The 15,470-nt window shown below is 40.9% G+C and overlaps 1 protein-coding gene across 2 annotated transcripts in view; it reads left to right on the top strand.

The window, feature by feature from the left end:
- Positions 1-15,111, top strand: part of PITPNB (phosphatidylinositol transfer protein beta) — an 87,579-nt gene extending 72,468 nt beyond the window's left edge. Inside the window, exons 9-12 of one of the 2 annotated variants that reach the window (XM_036765706.1) lie at positions 6,742-6,852; positions 7,224-7,346; positions 11,679-11,764; positions 13,127-15,111. In XM_036765706.1, coding sequence (XP_036621601.1) covers positions 6,742-6,852; positions 7,224-7,346; positions 11,679-11,726 — 282 coding nt within the window. In that variant the 3' untranslated portion in view covers positions 11,727-11,764; positions 13,127-15,111. The remainder of the gene's footprint in view (positions 1-6,741; positions 6,853-7,223; positions 7,347-11,678; positions 11,765-13,126) is intronic. The other variant, XM_036765703.1, reaches the window with a different exon arrangement.
- Positions 15,112-15,470: the final 359 nt, after the last annotated feature.

The raw sequence follows: 15,470 nt of genomic DNA on the forward strand, positions 1-15,470 counted from the left end.
AGCTGCTTACTATAATAAGGAAAGGTCTGTTTCTACCTGTTTTAAGTGTTTTTAACTGTGCGTTACATTTTATCAAAAGCATTTTCTACATCTATTGATATAATCATATGGCTTAATAGTTTTTGTTGCTTGGTCTGTTTATTGGTTCCTGAAATGTCAGACCAGCCCTATAAAGTTGCATAAATCCACCCTTATAGTGTGTGAACTTTTTAATATATTTTTTACCATCTTGGCTTAAATTCTGTTTTGTATTTTTGTACTCACTCATTTGTGGTGCTGATCTCCATCTTGCTTTCTGCTTGATCCCTCCCTTGCTTGGACATCAGGACCATGTTTGGCTCATTGAAACAGTTTAGTTGAGTGTTTTCTTTCATTGTTTTTTGCAAACAGTTTGTGTATTATTGGAGTTAATTTTTTTTTGAATGTTTCCTAGGATTCACTTGTAAATCCATCTGTTCTTGGGTTGTTTTCCTTTGGGAGTTCATTTATGATGTGTTCAATTTTTTTTTTCCTAAGTGGAGTTATTTAAGATGTCTACATCTTGTTTTGATAATCTGGGTGCTTTTATTCTAGTAAATGATCAATTCTGTCACTATATAATCGTTCGAAGGAGAGGCATCTTGGCATACTGAATATAGACCTTGTTTTGGATTTGGCAATACCTGAGTTCATCTCTGAAATGTGTTGCATGCACAGCCCTGGGCAAGTCGCTCAGTATCTGTGCTCCTGGTAGTTCCCTAAGACCTTATGTTGCAGAGAAGGTGCTGATCTGAACTGGTAAAGAAAGTTCCTCCCAGGGAGCTGTGATGAAAAAATCATAGCTCTAGTCCCCAAAAATCAGGCAAAAAAAAAAATCCTCTATCTCTTGTGAATTCTTCTTTTATATTTTGATTTTGGCAATTTGGATCTCCCCTTTCCCCTTTTTAACTAAAGTAAAATGATTTGTCTATATCAATTTTTTAAAATCAGCTCCTACTTTATAAATTCATTTTTTTAAATTTTTTTCTTTTTCAGTTTTATTTCTTTGATTTTCAAAATTTTTATGTGTTTTTCTGAGGTTTTTTTATTTGTTTCTTTTCTAACTTAAAAAAAAACCTACATAAACAGTTCTCTGATTTTTTTCTCTTTGGTTGATGAAAATATTTAGAGAAAAATTTTCTCCCAAAGAACTACATTGATTTAATTCCCCAAAGTTGGTATGTTGTTCTTTAATCAAATTATTGTTTCTGTCATGTTGTCTTTTTCCTGCTCCTCCTTTAGGATTACATTATTTAGTCTCCATGTAAATTTCATTTCTTTCTTCAGATTCCCCTTGTTGATTGCATTGTGGTCAGTAAAAGTTGTGTGTTCAACATTCTGCTTTTTTGTGTTTGTAAGGGAGATTTTTTTATGTCCAGACACAATACATTTTTGTAAAGTTGCCATGGAAAACTGATACATATGCATACTACTTCAATTCCATTCATTAATCACTAGATAACAGCTATCGAGATTACTACCCCAACTCTCTTAGACTCACCTGAAACATAATAAATTTTACTCAGGCCCTCAATTTAACTCTGGGGATCTTTGTTTCAATTGTGTTTCTTTTAAACAACATATTGTTAGATTGTGCTTTCTAATCCATCTAGCTACATTCCTGTTACATGAAGAAATTAATCAAACTCACAGTTACAATTGTTACTTGTATTTCTTCCTGTTATTATTTTTCCTCCCTTTGGTCCCTGTCCCCTTGAAATAAAGAAAAGGAATGGGATCAGCCCCAGTAATCTATCATTGGCGTGGTCTGATCCTGCCCCTCTGCCCATCCTTTCTTCACCAAACCCACAGCCAGATCCCTGGTTCTTACCATTTGTGCCCAGCCCTCTTGCTTTCCCTGTGGCTTCTCCCTCCCCAGAGCTGCCTTCCACCTTACGCTGCTTCTCACCCTTTTCCTATCCATACCACCTATTGACCCCCTATTGACTTGCAGAGAAAGGGTCTGAGGGGGTGTGTGTGTGTGTGTGTGTGTGTGTGTGTGTGTGTGTGTGTGTGTGTGTGTGTGTGTGTGTGTGTATGTGTGTGTTTTGTATTCACCTCTCATCTCCCTGGCATGGATAAGAATGAAGTATGTGAGATGGCTGTTTCTGGCCTACTTTAGTTACAATAATACGTTTCTCCTTTATTTCTTCTTTAGTATATTCTCTCCCTTTTATTTCTTCTTTCAAAACTAGCAAATCAATAAAACTACACCCAGGCCCTGCATTTTCCTTTATGTTGTTACTTCTTTGACCTTTGAAGATAGTGGGATTCTGAAGAGACATTCGACTCTCCTCTCTCCTCCCCCATCAGAATGTAGTCATGTGATCATCCTTTAACTCCTTCTAGGTTTCTTGTCTGCTGTATTTTGAATCCCTAGGATCTCGCTCCTTTTGGAAGGCTTGGGAGAATTCTCACATTAAAGGTCTGTCATTTCCCCCCCATATAGGATGATACTCATCTTTTTCAGCATGAGTTATCCTTGGTTTTAGTTTTTTTCTTTTGTCTTTAGAGTGGTGTGTCTGAGATTTTCTTTTCTTTCTGGTAGTTGCATAGTTTTCTTGTATGATCCTGTCCGCAGTTCTTTGACACATGAACTTTTTAATTCTGTCTCGGCCTGGAGACCATAGATTTGATGGATTTTGGATGTTTTCTGGTTGGATTGTCTTTCTGGAGGTGATTTGTGTGTTCTTTCTCTTTTCACTTTGCTCTTTCCTGGTGCTAACAGCGTTCTTAATAGTTTTCTTTTATGGATTTTTGAAATACAGTATCCATGGTATTGGTTGCTCACATTTGTCTGGGAGCAGTGATTCTTTTGGTATTTCCCCAAGCTTTTTTAGGTCACTTATTTTTCACAGTGGACACCTCACTTGCCCTTCTAGTTTTTCAGACTTTTGACTTTGTTTTTGTTTCTAATCATTTCAACAAGTCATTGAGTTCCATTGTTTTTTGTTGTTGTTTTAGAAGGTAGGATTTTATTTTATTTTATTTTTATTATGTTCCATTGTTTTTAAGATGGTCACTACTTGGTTTTCCACCTTCTGTTCTAAGCTGTTTATTCTCATTCCAGTTTTTCCCTTATGAGTTCTAATATTTCATTTTTTATCCCTTGCTCTATGTCTTCTATCCACTCAGTCCTTGTGGCCACTCTATAGTCTTTATACTTGTGTTTATTTTTCATCTTCTGTATTTACTTGTTGGCCTTCTTTTAAACCTATGGTGTTTTTTATTGAGTTCATTTTCTTCTGTTTACTTGTGTCTTTAAGCCTCAATTCCTGGATTTGGACTTTGCTAGGACTATGCTTAGAATTCTTGGGTAAAGGAGCTTAGCCCTTTACCTGGTTTTGTACTCACTGCAGTCTGGGGACATTGCCACTGCATCGTCAAAGTTCTGGATGAGGGGGCTGGGTCCCCATCTCTCATTCCCTGCCATCTTCCTTGTCTCTGAACTGGGCCATTAGGCCATTAGCTAGGACCTGGCTGTGTTCTCTCTTATGTCTCCATGAGCTCAGAACTCAGGATCATTATGGCTTCAGTCAGCCTGAGGACCCCCTGCCCAGAGCACCTGGAGGCCTCAGGTCCTGCACTAGATGGAAGAAGTTGTGCATGTTTCTCTTTGGTTTTATGAATCCTGTGCTTCATCTGGCACTCTTTTTTCATCTTTGCTGGGATGTGTCTCAGAGTTGAGTTTGGCCGGAATCTTTCATGTTGCCATCTTTCCATTACCAGTGTTTTTAATAGTTTGATTCAACTCTAGTATCCTCCCCAAAATTCCTAGAGGGGTATAAACTTCATTAATTGTACAAGTCAGATGTATATGTCCTGTTCTCAGAACCTGAGCTTGTTTGAATCATTTGGGTGTATTTTTAGCTTGTCCTTTAATTGGAGTCATACTTCAGCCCACTGTTTGTACACAAGTGTTGGACAGTTTTAAAGAGCCAGTATCCCAGCAGCAGCATGGCATGCAGGCACGCAGGCAGATCTGCCTTCAGAGCAAGCTGTGCAGGGGCCTGGAGCCACCAGCTGAGGGCCTGGATGCTTCTCCATCTGCCCTGGGACCTTTTAGAGCTAGAGTGGACTGGGAAATCCTCAATCCTCAGGTGCCTCATTTTACCACTGAGGACACTTGTAATATTTGGAGTTAAGTGCCTCATCTTTCAGTTTGCAAACATTATTCTGAAAATAATGAGGCTTCATCAGCCTGACAGAGGAGTCCATCACACACACACACACACACTCTCTCTCTCTCTCTCTCTCTCTCTCTCTCTTTCTTTCTCTCTCACGCACACACAGACACACACACACTCTCTTTCTCTCTCTCTCACACACACACACACATACACACACACACGAAAGGTTTGTTTTAAGAGCCCAGAATATTCCTGCTCCTGGATTAGCTCTTGAGCCACTGCCCCAGAGGTTCTCGGCCTTTTTTTGTGTTGTGGAGCCTTTTGTCATCTTCACAACCCTCCTCAGAATATTTTTTAGTGCATAAAATAAAATCTATAAAAGATCACTAAGGGAACCAATTATGTTGAAATACAGATATCAACATATTTTTTTAAAAGTGACTTTGTGGATCCTATGTTAAGAATCCTGTGTTGCCTCTTGCCTTGGCTACTACCTCATTAGTTTGACATCATATTTTTTGTCTGCCATGATCCTATCCCAGTCCTGGGGCCTGAAAGCAGTGTTGTGGTTGTTGGGCCTTTAGAGAAATCTAGTGGACTGTGTAACCCTCTTCTCTGGTCTTCTACTCCACGTTGTTTGTTGATGTATTGAATCTGAATGTCAGAGCTCACCATTGAATCAAACCTCTTCTATACCCCACTCATTTCACAATAAGGAAACAGAATGACTTGAACAAGCTCTTTAGAATCAGTTTTTGTTGTTATCCACTCGTTTCAGTCATGTCCAACTCTCCAAAGATACTGGAATGGTTTGCCATTTCTTTTTCCAGCTCATTTTACAGATGAGGAAAGTGAGGTAAACAGGGTGAAGTGACTTGCCCAGGATCACCTGCTAATAAGTGTCTGAGGCCAGATTTGAACTCATGAAACTGGGTCTTCCTAATTCTAGGCCTGGTTCTCTGTCCACTGCCCCACCTAGCTGCCCTCCAGCCACTGAGTGGAGGCTTTGACTAAGGCATGCGCTTGTGGAAGAAATTTCATGAGAAAACTTAATCCTTCTCACAGGTATGATAGCACACTTTCCATCTCAGTAATATAAAAATGTAATTTTAAAAATATTGTTTGTCCCCAGAATTGAGTTAAAAGTGAAACATAAAGAGCTGAGAGAAAATGATGTCTAGTGTTATGCTTGCATCAATCATCTTTTGAAGGCTTCAGAATAAGGGCTTCACTCAGGCGGCTGCAGAGCAGCCCATCTAGGCTTGGTGTCCACACAAACTTCCTCCTGTTTGGAGCTGTCCCATAGGGTCTGGCAAGGTCTGCCTCTGTGAGCTCAGTGGGCCATGAGCTCCTGCTCCTTTGGGGTCTTGGAGAAGCTGAAGGAGCCCCTGCGGGGGAGGGAGACTGCTCAGGCAGCTGCCCAGATCTCCTCCAGCTCTGATCCTCTTCGAGACCCCACAGTGATGGACCCTTTCCTGGGCCAGAGTTCTTGTCTCAATTCTCTGACACTGTACTCCATTTGAGCCTGATTGGATAGTGCATAACTGCAGGGGTCAGTACTGGTGTGATCTGAATAGGTTTTGGTAGCACTTGTGAAAACTCAGTACCTCAGAAAGCCTGCCTCTGAACCTCTAGATTCTTGAGGTGAGGCATGCTCTCTCCAACCTTGTATGTGTATGTGTACTTTCGGAGGGCAGAGACTATTTTAATTTTGTCTCTGGTATTTCCTTGCCTAATGCTTTGCACATTGAATGAATGAATGAGTGAATGAATGAATGATGCAAGCATTTATATCCCAGGACTATGCTAAGGAGGAAGCCCTGGGGATCTGAAGCCCAAAGCTCCATACTACCCCTTTGCCCTCACAGGGGTGGGGAATCTGCTAGGAGCTTCATAGAATCATCATAGAATTATAGATTTAGTACTAGAAGAGACTTTGAGGCCATCTACTCCATTCCCTCACTTTACAGATGAGGAAACTGAGGCAGAGAGATGAAATGATTTGTCTAGAGTTTTCTGGCTAGAACATGTCCAGGAGGGGATTGGAGCCCTAGATGTCCTTACTTCAGGTCCTAAACTAGCCACTATGTCATGCTACTTCTCACTACATTTTTACATTCTGATTGGAGGACTGCTGGCCAAGGATCTGAATATTACTAGGCCCTAGATTCTAGGAAATAACAAGGGTTGTCTCAGACTTTCTAGTAGGCATGGCAGTATTGATTTGATAGAAATCCTCTGGGATTGGGGGGAGAGAAAGGACAGTAGATGCTCTGGGCTGCTCTTCACTGGCATTCATGGTGGATCACTGGTTGGACTGGTTAGATACAGAGAGTTATGTTTGCCTGCTCTAGTACCCACCACTGGGGAGAGCATAGCCCTAGGTTTCTCTTTCAAAGATGAGTGGATTAAATGACTCTTCTTTCCCTTCTTCCTCCCCAGGGAAGGAGAGGACACGGTAGTTGCTTAATAGATGCTTAATGGATTTGGAAGCTTAGAACTTCTGGATGCTGGGATCAGAATTTTAGTTAATTTTGGTTTTTTTCCAAGCACAATTAAATGATAATTTCTTCTTTCCATTTTCCCCATCTAGAAAGACCTGGCAAATAACCAAGACTGCCCCCAAATGTGTGCCTACAAGCTGGTAACCATCAAATTCAAGTGGTGGGGCCTGCAGAGTAAAGTAGAAAACTTTATTCAAAAAGTAAGTCGCCCATGAAGATGAGTGACACCATGGCTGACACACATGCGCACACACACACTCAGGCACTCACAACACACACTCACACAACACACATACACACACCCTTGTAATTGCCCTCCAGGGGGCCTGCTCCTCTCTGGAGTTGGAGCCTTCTGGGAAGGCCTCACTGGTTCCAGGCAGTTGCAGGCTCTTCCCAGGACAACTTTCCTGTGCTTTGATTAGCGTGGTGGTCATTGCAGAAGGGCTTGAGATAAAGAGGTCTTGGTGTAGCATGGCCATGTAAATGCCTAGGGTTCATAATGTCCTTGTAATTAAATGAGTGCCCTGCCCCACCGGCCTTGTAACTTGCCTTTATCTCTTTATTTTCAAAGCAAGAAAAAAGAATATTTACCAACTTTCACCGCCAGCTCTTCTGTTGGATCGACAAGTGGATTGACCTGACTATGGAAGACATTCGAAGAATGGAGGATGAGACCCAGAAAGAGCTAGAAGCTGTAAGAATGCCCTCTCTTGGGGAGTTCTTGCCCTCATCTTTCCTCTCTATGTTGTTAATGCTTTCATAGGCTCTGTGGTAGAAAGGAAGGGAACACTGGCCTTCAGAGTGCCTGGGACAGCTGATTTTAGACTTGACATTCCTTCAGTCGAGTTGGAGTCTTACTTAGAGCTTTTGAAGAGCTTCTCTTTTCAAAGGGGCGTGTGCATGAGGGCCTCCCCACATCCAGACTTTTGAAATGACACATTTTTGTTGCATTTCCATACCCAATGGGGCCTTTCTGTCTTTCCACTGCTAACCTCAGTATGTTGATAATCCTCTTTTTTTGATCTTTCAGACCATTAAACCCAAATTCTCCCCATATTTCAAGAAAATTTTATCTTTTCTCCCGAACTTCTGAAGTTTTTCTTGGTTTTGTTAGCAGCGAGAGCTGATACACAAACTTTAAGGAGAAACCAAATTTTCCCTTTGTCGAGATAATAGTACGGTCTTCATTTCACAATGGTGTGGGCTCTTTCAGGTGTCATCCTGAGGGTACATGTACTCGCACCTACAGGGAGGATCATCCCTGCTCTGGATGTGCACACCTCCACAGTAGCCTTTCCTCCCATTTGACAGACCCAACTAGAGATTTGCAGTAAGCCAAGATTTGCTTGAGTTGACAAAGGCCCGTTGTGGAAGTAGAGCCAGGAGAAGGTTTCCATATAGTCATCCCAGAGATATGCCAGCTAATAGGAATGTTTAGATATGCCATCTAATGATAGGACAGCGGAAGTGATTCTATTTCTCTGGCACAATAGAAAAGGAAGTTAAAGATGCTGTTTCAAATTGCAGGATTTTTGTAATTAAGGAAAATCTGTTTCTAGTTAGTTTTACACAAACCTTATAAAGGCCTTGGAAATGTTTTCTTTGTAAGACAATAAAATGTCTTAACCTTACCCTTCACATAAAGTAAACTACAGGCAGTCCCCAAATTGTAAGTGGGTTATGTTCCAAGTGTGTTTTGGAACTCAGAAAGTCTTTTCCTCTAGAAACTGTGTTAAAAAGGGCAGTTACATTCCTGGCCCAGCCTATGAATGCCTGCTTAATGCAGTTTAATTCAACAGACATTTATAAAATACCTACTGTATGCAAGGCCCTGTGTCAGGCACTGAGGATACCTGAATAGGTGAAGGGAGTCATGATTTTGTCTGCATTGGGAGCTCCCTTAACCAACAGTTCCTTCCACAAGTCTTCATCTATTTGTCAATGGCCATTCCAGACTGACCCCCGTATTGATCCCAGTATTCCTGCTGCTTGTTAGCCATGTGACTCTGGGCAAGTCACTAAACCCATCTGGGCCTCAGCTTCCTCATCTGTAATATGAAGAGAGGGGCTCTGAGGTTCCTTTTTTAACTTTAAAGAAGTCTGTGATGTGGATGTGATCCAATCAGAGTGGAGTACACACAGCATGGCTTCTAGTTTTAGATGTTATGCCTCAAAATGTAGTCTACACTCCTGTGTCTACACTCTTGGCTCGTGTTGAGTTTGCGATCCCCTAAGATCCCTGTATCTTTTTCAGACAAATTGCTAACTGCATCGCCTTCACCTTGTGCATGTGGAATTGATTGTTTACACTCAAGTATCCCTGTTAAATGCCCTACGTGATTTGGTCCAATGTTGTAGCCATACCAGATTGTCTCAGATTCTGTTTTGCGGCGTGGTAGTTATTCCCTGCCCCCAGCTAGTCACTTCACTTGTGCCCTACCTCTTTACCAGTTCATTTTCACATACAAAAATGTGAGTAGTTGTTAATTAAGAAAGTAGTGTGATAGAGCCAGCTCACAGTAAGGTAAGGGTAACAGCTCCATAAGGGTGACTGTATTTCTTTTTAAGTGTTAAATCACTGAGGTTCCTTACTGTGGCAGCATGAAATATTGTAACCAAATTGTAATCAAGCAGTAGCGTGAGGACAACTGGGGACAAGAAGGCCCACACACCAGGGACCTAACCCTTGATCACTTCTTCCATTAGGGTCAATGCCAGGGCTTCCCAGCCCTTCCCCTTCTTCCACTTCTCAGCCCACGAATGTTTTAAAACCTTCAAGGTAGTTTTTCGGTTTGTTTTAAAACACTCTGGCCCTCCTGATAGTTGCAGCCGCTGCTGGATGGATGGATGGATGGATGGATGGATGGATGGATGGATGGATGGATGGATTGATGGGTTGGTTGTTTACAAGCTGGAGACTGCTTGCTTATTAACCACCTCTCCAGCTAGTAAAAGGAATGTTGTGAGATAGACAAATAATTGTACAGAAGCTCAGTTATTAGAAGGCATTGTAGCTCTTAAATCTATTTAAACGTAGATCTTCATGCTTCCATTTCCTTCCATAAAATGGAGGAAATCACAAATATGTGGGTGTGGGTAGGTGTTTGGGGGGGTGGGGAGATTTTGTTGTTTAATGTTTCAAAAATTCTAATGAAGCATTTTTATACGTTCAGTGCTAATCATCTCGAGGTGAAATCTAATTTGTTATACTGCTCAAACTAATTCAAAAGCGCTTTATTCTAGATTTTCTCACTCTTAGTTTGTGTACTAACAATAATCTGTCTTTCAAGCATCCACAGATAAGGCAGGCAGTGCCTGAGGGCACAGGTTCCCCTGGCAGACCCCCACTTAATGAGTAGGTTTAAACATGTAGTCTTCTTTTTGACAGAAAGGAATTTCAGTTTTATTCAGGTCATATTCCACTCACTGATGCCTGATTGATGTATTTCAATCAATTGTAATTTTTCTTTTTAACTCACAAATATTTCAGGAATTAAATTTCTTTTAGGACGGTTATTGGCTCCAAAGAGAGGGACCAGGGCAGGAGGTGTCAGGTTTGACCAGAGGGACCCTTGAGCTTCAGGCTTTAAGCTTAGCAGCCCCTCAGTGTTTTAGATAAACATGATACCTTGTTTCCTTTCTTTTTCCCCAACTACTGTTTCCATTGATAAGAAGAGAATAAGACAATACAGTCTTCCTCAACATTCACAAGTTTCATGTTTGTGGTTTTGGTTATTTACGGATTGGCCATCAATAATTAAAGGCAAAATTTTGGAGATTTGCAGTGTACTTAAGAAAATTGCAGACAATATGAATATATAAAGAAAACCAAAAACATTTAGTGAGCTAAATGCATAAATAGTGTATATTATAAATCTGTTCTATCATTTACTACCGTAAGTATACATACATACATAAATTTATTATAAACAGTTAAATTTTGTTGAAAGTTTCAGTATGCTAAAGAATTATAGGCTACTCGCTCCCTTTGGGATGCCTCCTCTTTGTTTCTGCACCATCCAGAATCAGTCATATTTCCTCCATCCCGCAGTGATCTTTGTATCTTGCGCTTTTAAAAGTAGGAGGAGATCTGTGACACCTTCGCTACCACTAGATGTGGTGGCTGCAAAGACTCTTCTTAGTGTGCAGGATACTAATCTCTCTCTTGTAGAAGCTGCAACTTTTGTATAGGTGAGGTGTGTTGTTTTACTTGTGTGTTAAATATGATCAGAATTATTCCTAATAAAGGTTTGGGGTGGCCTAGAGTTATTCGCAAAATCACTTGCGTGCCCCTAATCCCCACGAATGTCGATGGGTGACTGTATTATCTTTGCTCCCTTTCCTGTCTGTCTTCTTCCTCCTTCATTCATGGTCATTGAGTTACTGTTCCCAGGAAGTCTTGCTCCATTTTCATGTTTCTGCTCTTCAGCCTTCCCTCAATCACTGCTAAGGGCCTTGTTCCCTGGCCCCATCATCTGTTTCTCTAGCTCTTCCTTGTTTTCTTAGTTTTCTTCCTGATCTCTTTTTGTCTTTTCTGCTCCTTCCCTAAGCACACCAAGTGTTGCATGACACTAATCGCTCTTGAGTGAATTATGCCTGAGGAGCTGCTTTTGTCAGATTGAGAGCAGCTGGAAATTCCCTGTGCCCATTCCTTCCTCTCTAGCCTCAGCAGCTGTATAAAGGCCCAAACCGACCTTTGAAGACTATTCACATAAATAACCCATAGATAGCATTGGTGGACATTTCCTTGAGTCTAGGGCTATCTTAAAAATAATCTCACATCATCAGCCTGTGAGCCTTTCTCTTCAGCACTCAAGGACAGCTAAATATCTGTCATGCTGTTTGGGAAAATACTCTTTAAGGACTTCCCTTAGATTCAAGCTTATTGGGGAGACTAGAAACTTTCTCCCCAATGTGGATGTGACTGTAATGCAACTCTCACTGTAGACCATCTTTGCCTTCTTGCTTACTAACCCCAGTTTCAGAGTCTCTGATTTAGTAGCTCACGGTTTTATTTTACGTTTAGATGCGTAAGAAGGGTACCGTCCGAGGCACAACGGCTGCTGATGTCTAGATGAATCTTCTGTAGGGTCAGAGGCCATATCAAGCTGTGTAAGTGAAGGGTTGGGTGAACAGGACACCTCTCCTGCCTCTTGCTCCATCTTCCCTAAATTCCCACATTTCTGGTGATGGACAGTTATTTGGTGAGCAGAGGCTCACCACATTCTGATGGTTTCATTTCTAAAAGTGAAAAAACCTCACGTAGAATAAAAACCATTAATATTCGAACTCCCAGAACTTCACTTCTTGTCGTATAAAGACACATTCTGTGGCACAGAATAAGATCAGTAATCGAGCCATTCCCGTGTTTCTAAGATGGCCAAAGTGTGTTAGAGTTCTGTGTGGCCTTGACTTGGGAGCCAACTTTTTTTGTAGCTTAATAAGGAGACTTTGGCTGATGGAGGGAAGGGAAGTGAACTGCTGAACATCATAGAAATAATGTGTTGGTAGAGCTGGAATTCAAACCCAGGTCCCATGTTTCTAAAGTCAGCAATTTTTCCTCTACATCCTGGTGCCTTTGAATGCTTTACAAGGTGTTACAGTAACCTGTCATATCTGCCATGGGTTAGTTAGTCCTTCAGGTGTATCAAAGCAGCTCCCTCTGCCATCCATCATGGACAAGCTGTACTTATCCTCCCCTAAATTCTCTGCCACCCCAAAACCTTAGTTCTTAAATCTCTAGGCATCTCAGCTTCTCATATTTGTAATTATACCCTAAGTTGAATTTGTAATTTGCAATGTAAATTTTTCTGTAGTCTTTGGAGTGGTGGTTCATCTAAAGGCCAAAGCATATTTATCTACTAAGAGACGGATGACTTTTTGTGAAGAGGGAGCAGCCATCACAATGTCCCCAGAAGCATTAGTGCTAAATAGGGCAACACAGAACTTTCTGTTTAATGGCATTGTTCTAAAGTAAGATGTTTACTTGAGAAAAGAGCAAGTAAAGGGGTCCATTCTCTTGCTCGATGCCCCACATTCACTGGACCTTCTGTCCAGGCCACCCACTCCTTTCGTTGGGGAACCAAGACTGAACAGATCGTCTGGGCATGAGGGAGGAGCTTCAGGTGACCTCACAGCATCACCTGAGAGGCCTTGGCTACAGCCCATGATTTATTCATACAGCTTTCTTTCTGTCACTTTATCATTTTGGCTAAATTCTTGCAAAGGTCAGTGACCTTTTCAGTGATGATTTTGCTTAATTTCTCCACCCAGTGGAACAATGTTACGCCATTAATAAGACAAATTTTAAATAGGGTTTTTAAAGCGCAGCAATCTCTTCGGTTTAGATGGACTTTCTGATAAAGGTTTTGGCATGTTAAGCATTTTTTCTGGAAAATTGATGTGAAGTCTTGCGGTGCTTAAAACTTAATTTTGTCTCCCTTTTCCTACCCTTCTCTTTCCATTTTCCTGCAGTTACGTAATCAAGGTCAAGTGAGGGGAACCAGTGCTGCCCATGACGAATGAGGAGAGATCTGACCAGTAACTTGCAGTGTTGACGTTTCACAGACGTGTGCGTGTGCCGATCTGTACACATGTACCGCTATCCAAACACGTGTGTATATATGTATATGTGTGTGTGTATCTGTAGCTGTATGTAAGACGCATGTAGAGCTATAGATACTGACGCACGCACTTGTGTATATATGTACATACAGACATACATCTACTTAGGGGATTAGTACCATTTCTCCGGAGTACTGTACCTACAGCAAAAATGCAAAGGAAAATATTTTCATTATATATACCTGAAACAGATTTTAATAATTATCAGAGTAATGCCATTAATGGATGAATTGACTACGATGTAATGCTAGCTGGTATGTTTCATGGATGTCAAGTTGTGGACCAATATATACTTTTTTGTTGTTCTTTTAAATGTCTGTTAAAACTTTCTATTTTAGTCTCATGAGTAAACAGACTCCCAAAGCAAAAGTTTATTCTGAATTTTTTGTTTTCCCTCTGATTCTGGAATGTAAACTATGAATGTATTTATAGCTATTTATTTCTGGATGGTCACGATCTTACAGCCAACTTTGAGGATTTCTGCGAGTAAGGAATCTGGCTATAATTTCATTTGTACTTGCCCTTGAAAAAAATCCTGAAAAAATTACCTGTTTTTATTGGATTTTTGTACATTTAAATTTCAAGTATTTTTCTACATCAGAAACTGGCAAAAAAAATGGGGGGGAAGATGCTGGCTTGTGATTTATAATAAACACTCTAAACATTTCAGAGAGCCTGTTAGGCACAAAAGAAATGGGTGATAATAGCATTTAGTCTCAATAAAAAATGTTGTAGGCTCATTAGAGAGGTTGGAAGTATAGCCCTTCCCTTGAGTCAAATGTCTTGTGTCTGAAATGACCGTTTTCTGAAATTGCATTTTGGAAACTATGCAAACAGCCTTGATTTCTCACAACTTACAAAATGGAATATGATGATGACTTTTAGCTCTTTTCATGTTGAAAATACATTTTAGAAGAGAGATGTTCACTTTCAGATAAGATAAAAGTACAGAGCGTGACCAGCCATGGGTCTCTCCTCACTCTGTCCGAAGACACATTATGAAGATGACGGTATAATTCCAGCCCTTTTGTGGATGGTCCTCAAATCTTCAGGATTTTTTAAAGAAAATACTCACCTGGAGCCTCTCTTAGATATCTATTAAAACGCTTGTTAGATAGAAACAAAGAAGTTATTTTAGGAACAACACATAAGTAAGATTTTTTTTTATTAGGTTTCTTTGTCAAATTTCAACTTTTTTCTCCTCTCAGTCCTAGAAGCTTGTGTAGGACAAGGTTTTAAGCCTTGATGTTGAAAATCATGCTCTTTGCCACTTAGAACGTGCCCTCCTGCAGTAGGTGAATCCTACTGGTCATTTAATTTGCTGAAGGCTCAGCTAGCTCCCTTGCATCTGTCTGCAGTGATTTTTGTCCCCTATGGAAATGATTGCCATGACATGGACAAGGGATTACATCATGTTGTCCTGTTAGCCTCACCCCAGCTCCACCTTCACGCATCTTCTGTGTACTCAGGATGAACACCCGTGTTTACTTTCTGTGCATCGTTGGAAAATAGGCTTGTCAAAGCGAAATCGTTTTGTCTGAAGAGTGTTTGTTATAAGAGGCTTATTGCTAATTTGCCAGGATGAAGGGTCTGGCTCTTTCCATCTCATGGACTCGATCCTCAGTGGCATCCGCAGCATCATGGGGCGTGGGCACTCTCGCGGACAGGAGCACCCGACGCATGGATTTTAATGGTTTCTTGATTCACTGTGGAAATTTGAGGGATCGTATAGTGACTGTAAAATAACTTGTTTACTCGACAGTTTCTTGTGTAAATTACAATAAGGCAAAGTAACTAAAATTGGAAACGAAAATAAATGTGATCACAAAATGCCACTGATGTCTCCGCTTGGGTTGTTGCTTTCACTTGGCGCTGCTGGGTTTGGAGCGTTGTTCGCTGCTTCCCTTGACTTGAAATGTGCTCTTCTCTCCTCTGCATTCTTTAGCAGATGATCATCCTATGTGACCCCAACCTCATTGAAGAAGTACTGCACAAAGTATACATACTCATTTTCTTAAACTGTTTTTTTCTCGCCTTGTGATAATGGGGATAAATCCTGAAAACCCCATGGCTTTTACTTTCCTGACATTTATTAGCTGAGATACAAAGTGTCTTCTGCCACCCATTCAGTAGCAACATCATGGGGAAACATAATCCATGTGTTGTTTGGGCACCATACCCTGAAAAGTCAGAC

This window comes from Trichosurus vulpecula, chromosome 1, assembly GCF_011100635.1.
Source record: "Trichosurus vulpecula isolate mTriVul1 chromosome 1, mTriVul1.pri, whole genome shotgun sequence".
Taxonomy (NCBI): Eukaryota; Metazoa; Chordata; class Mammalia; order Diprotodontia; family Phalangeridae; genus Trichosurus; species Trichosurus vulpecula.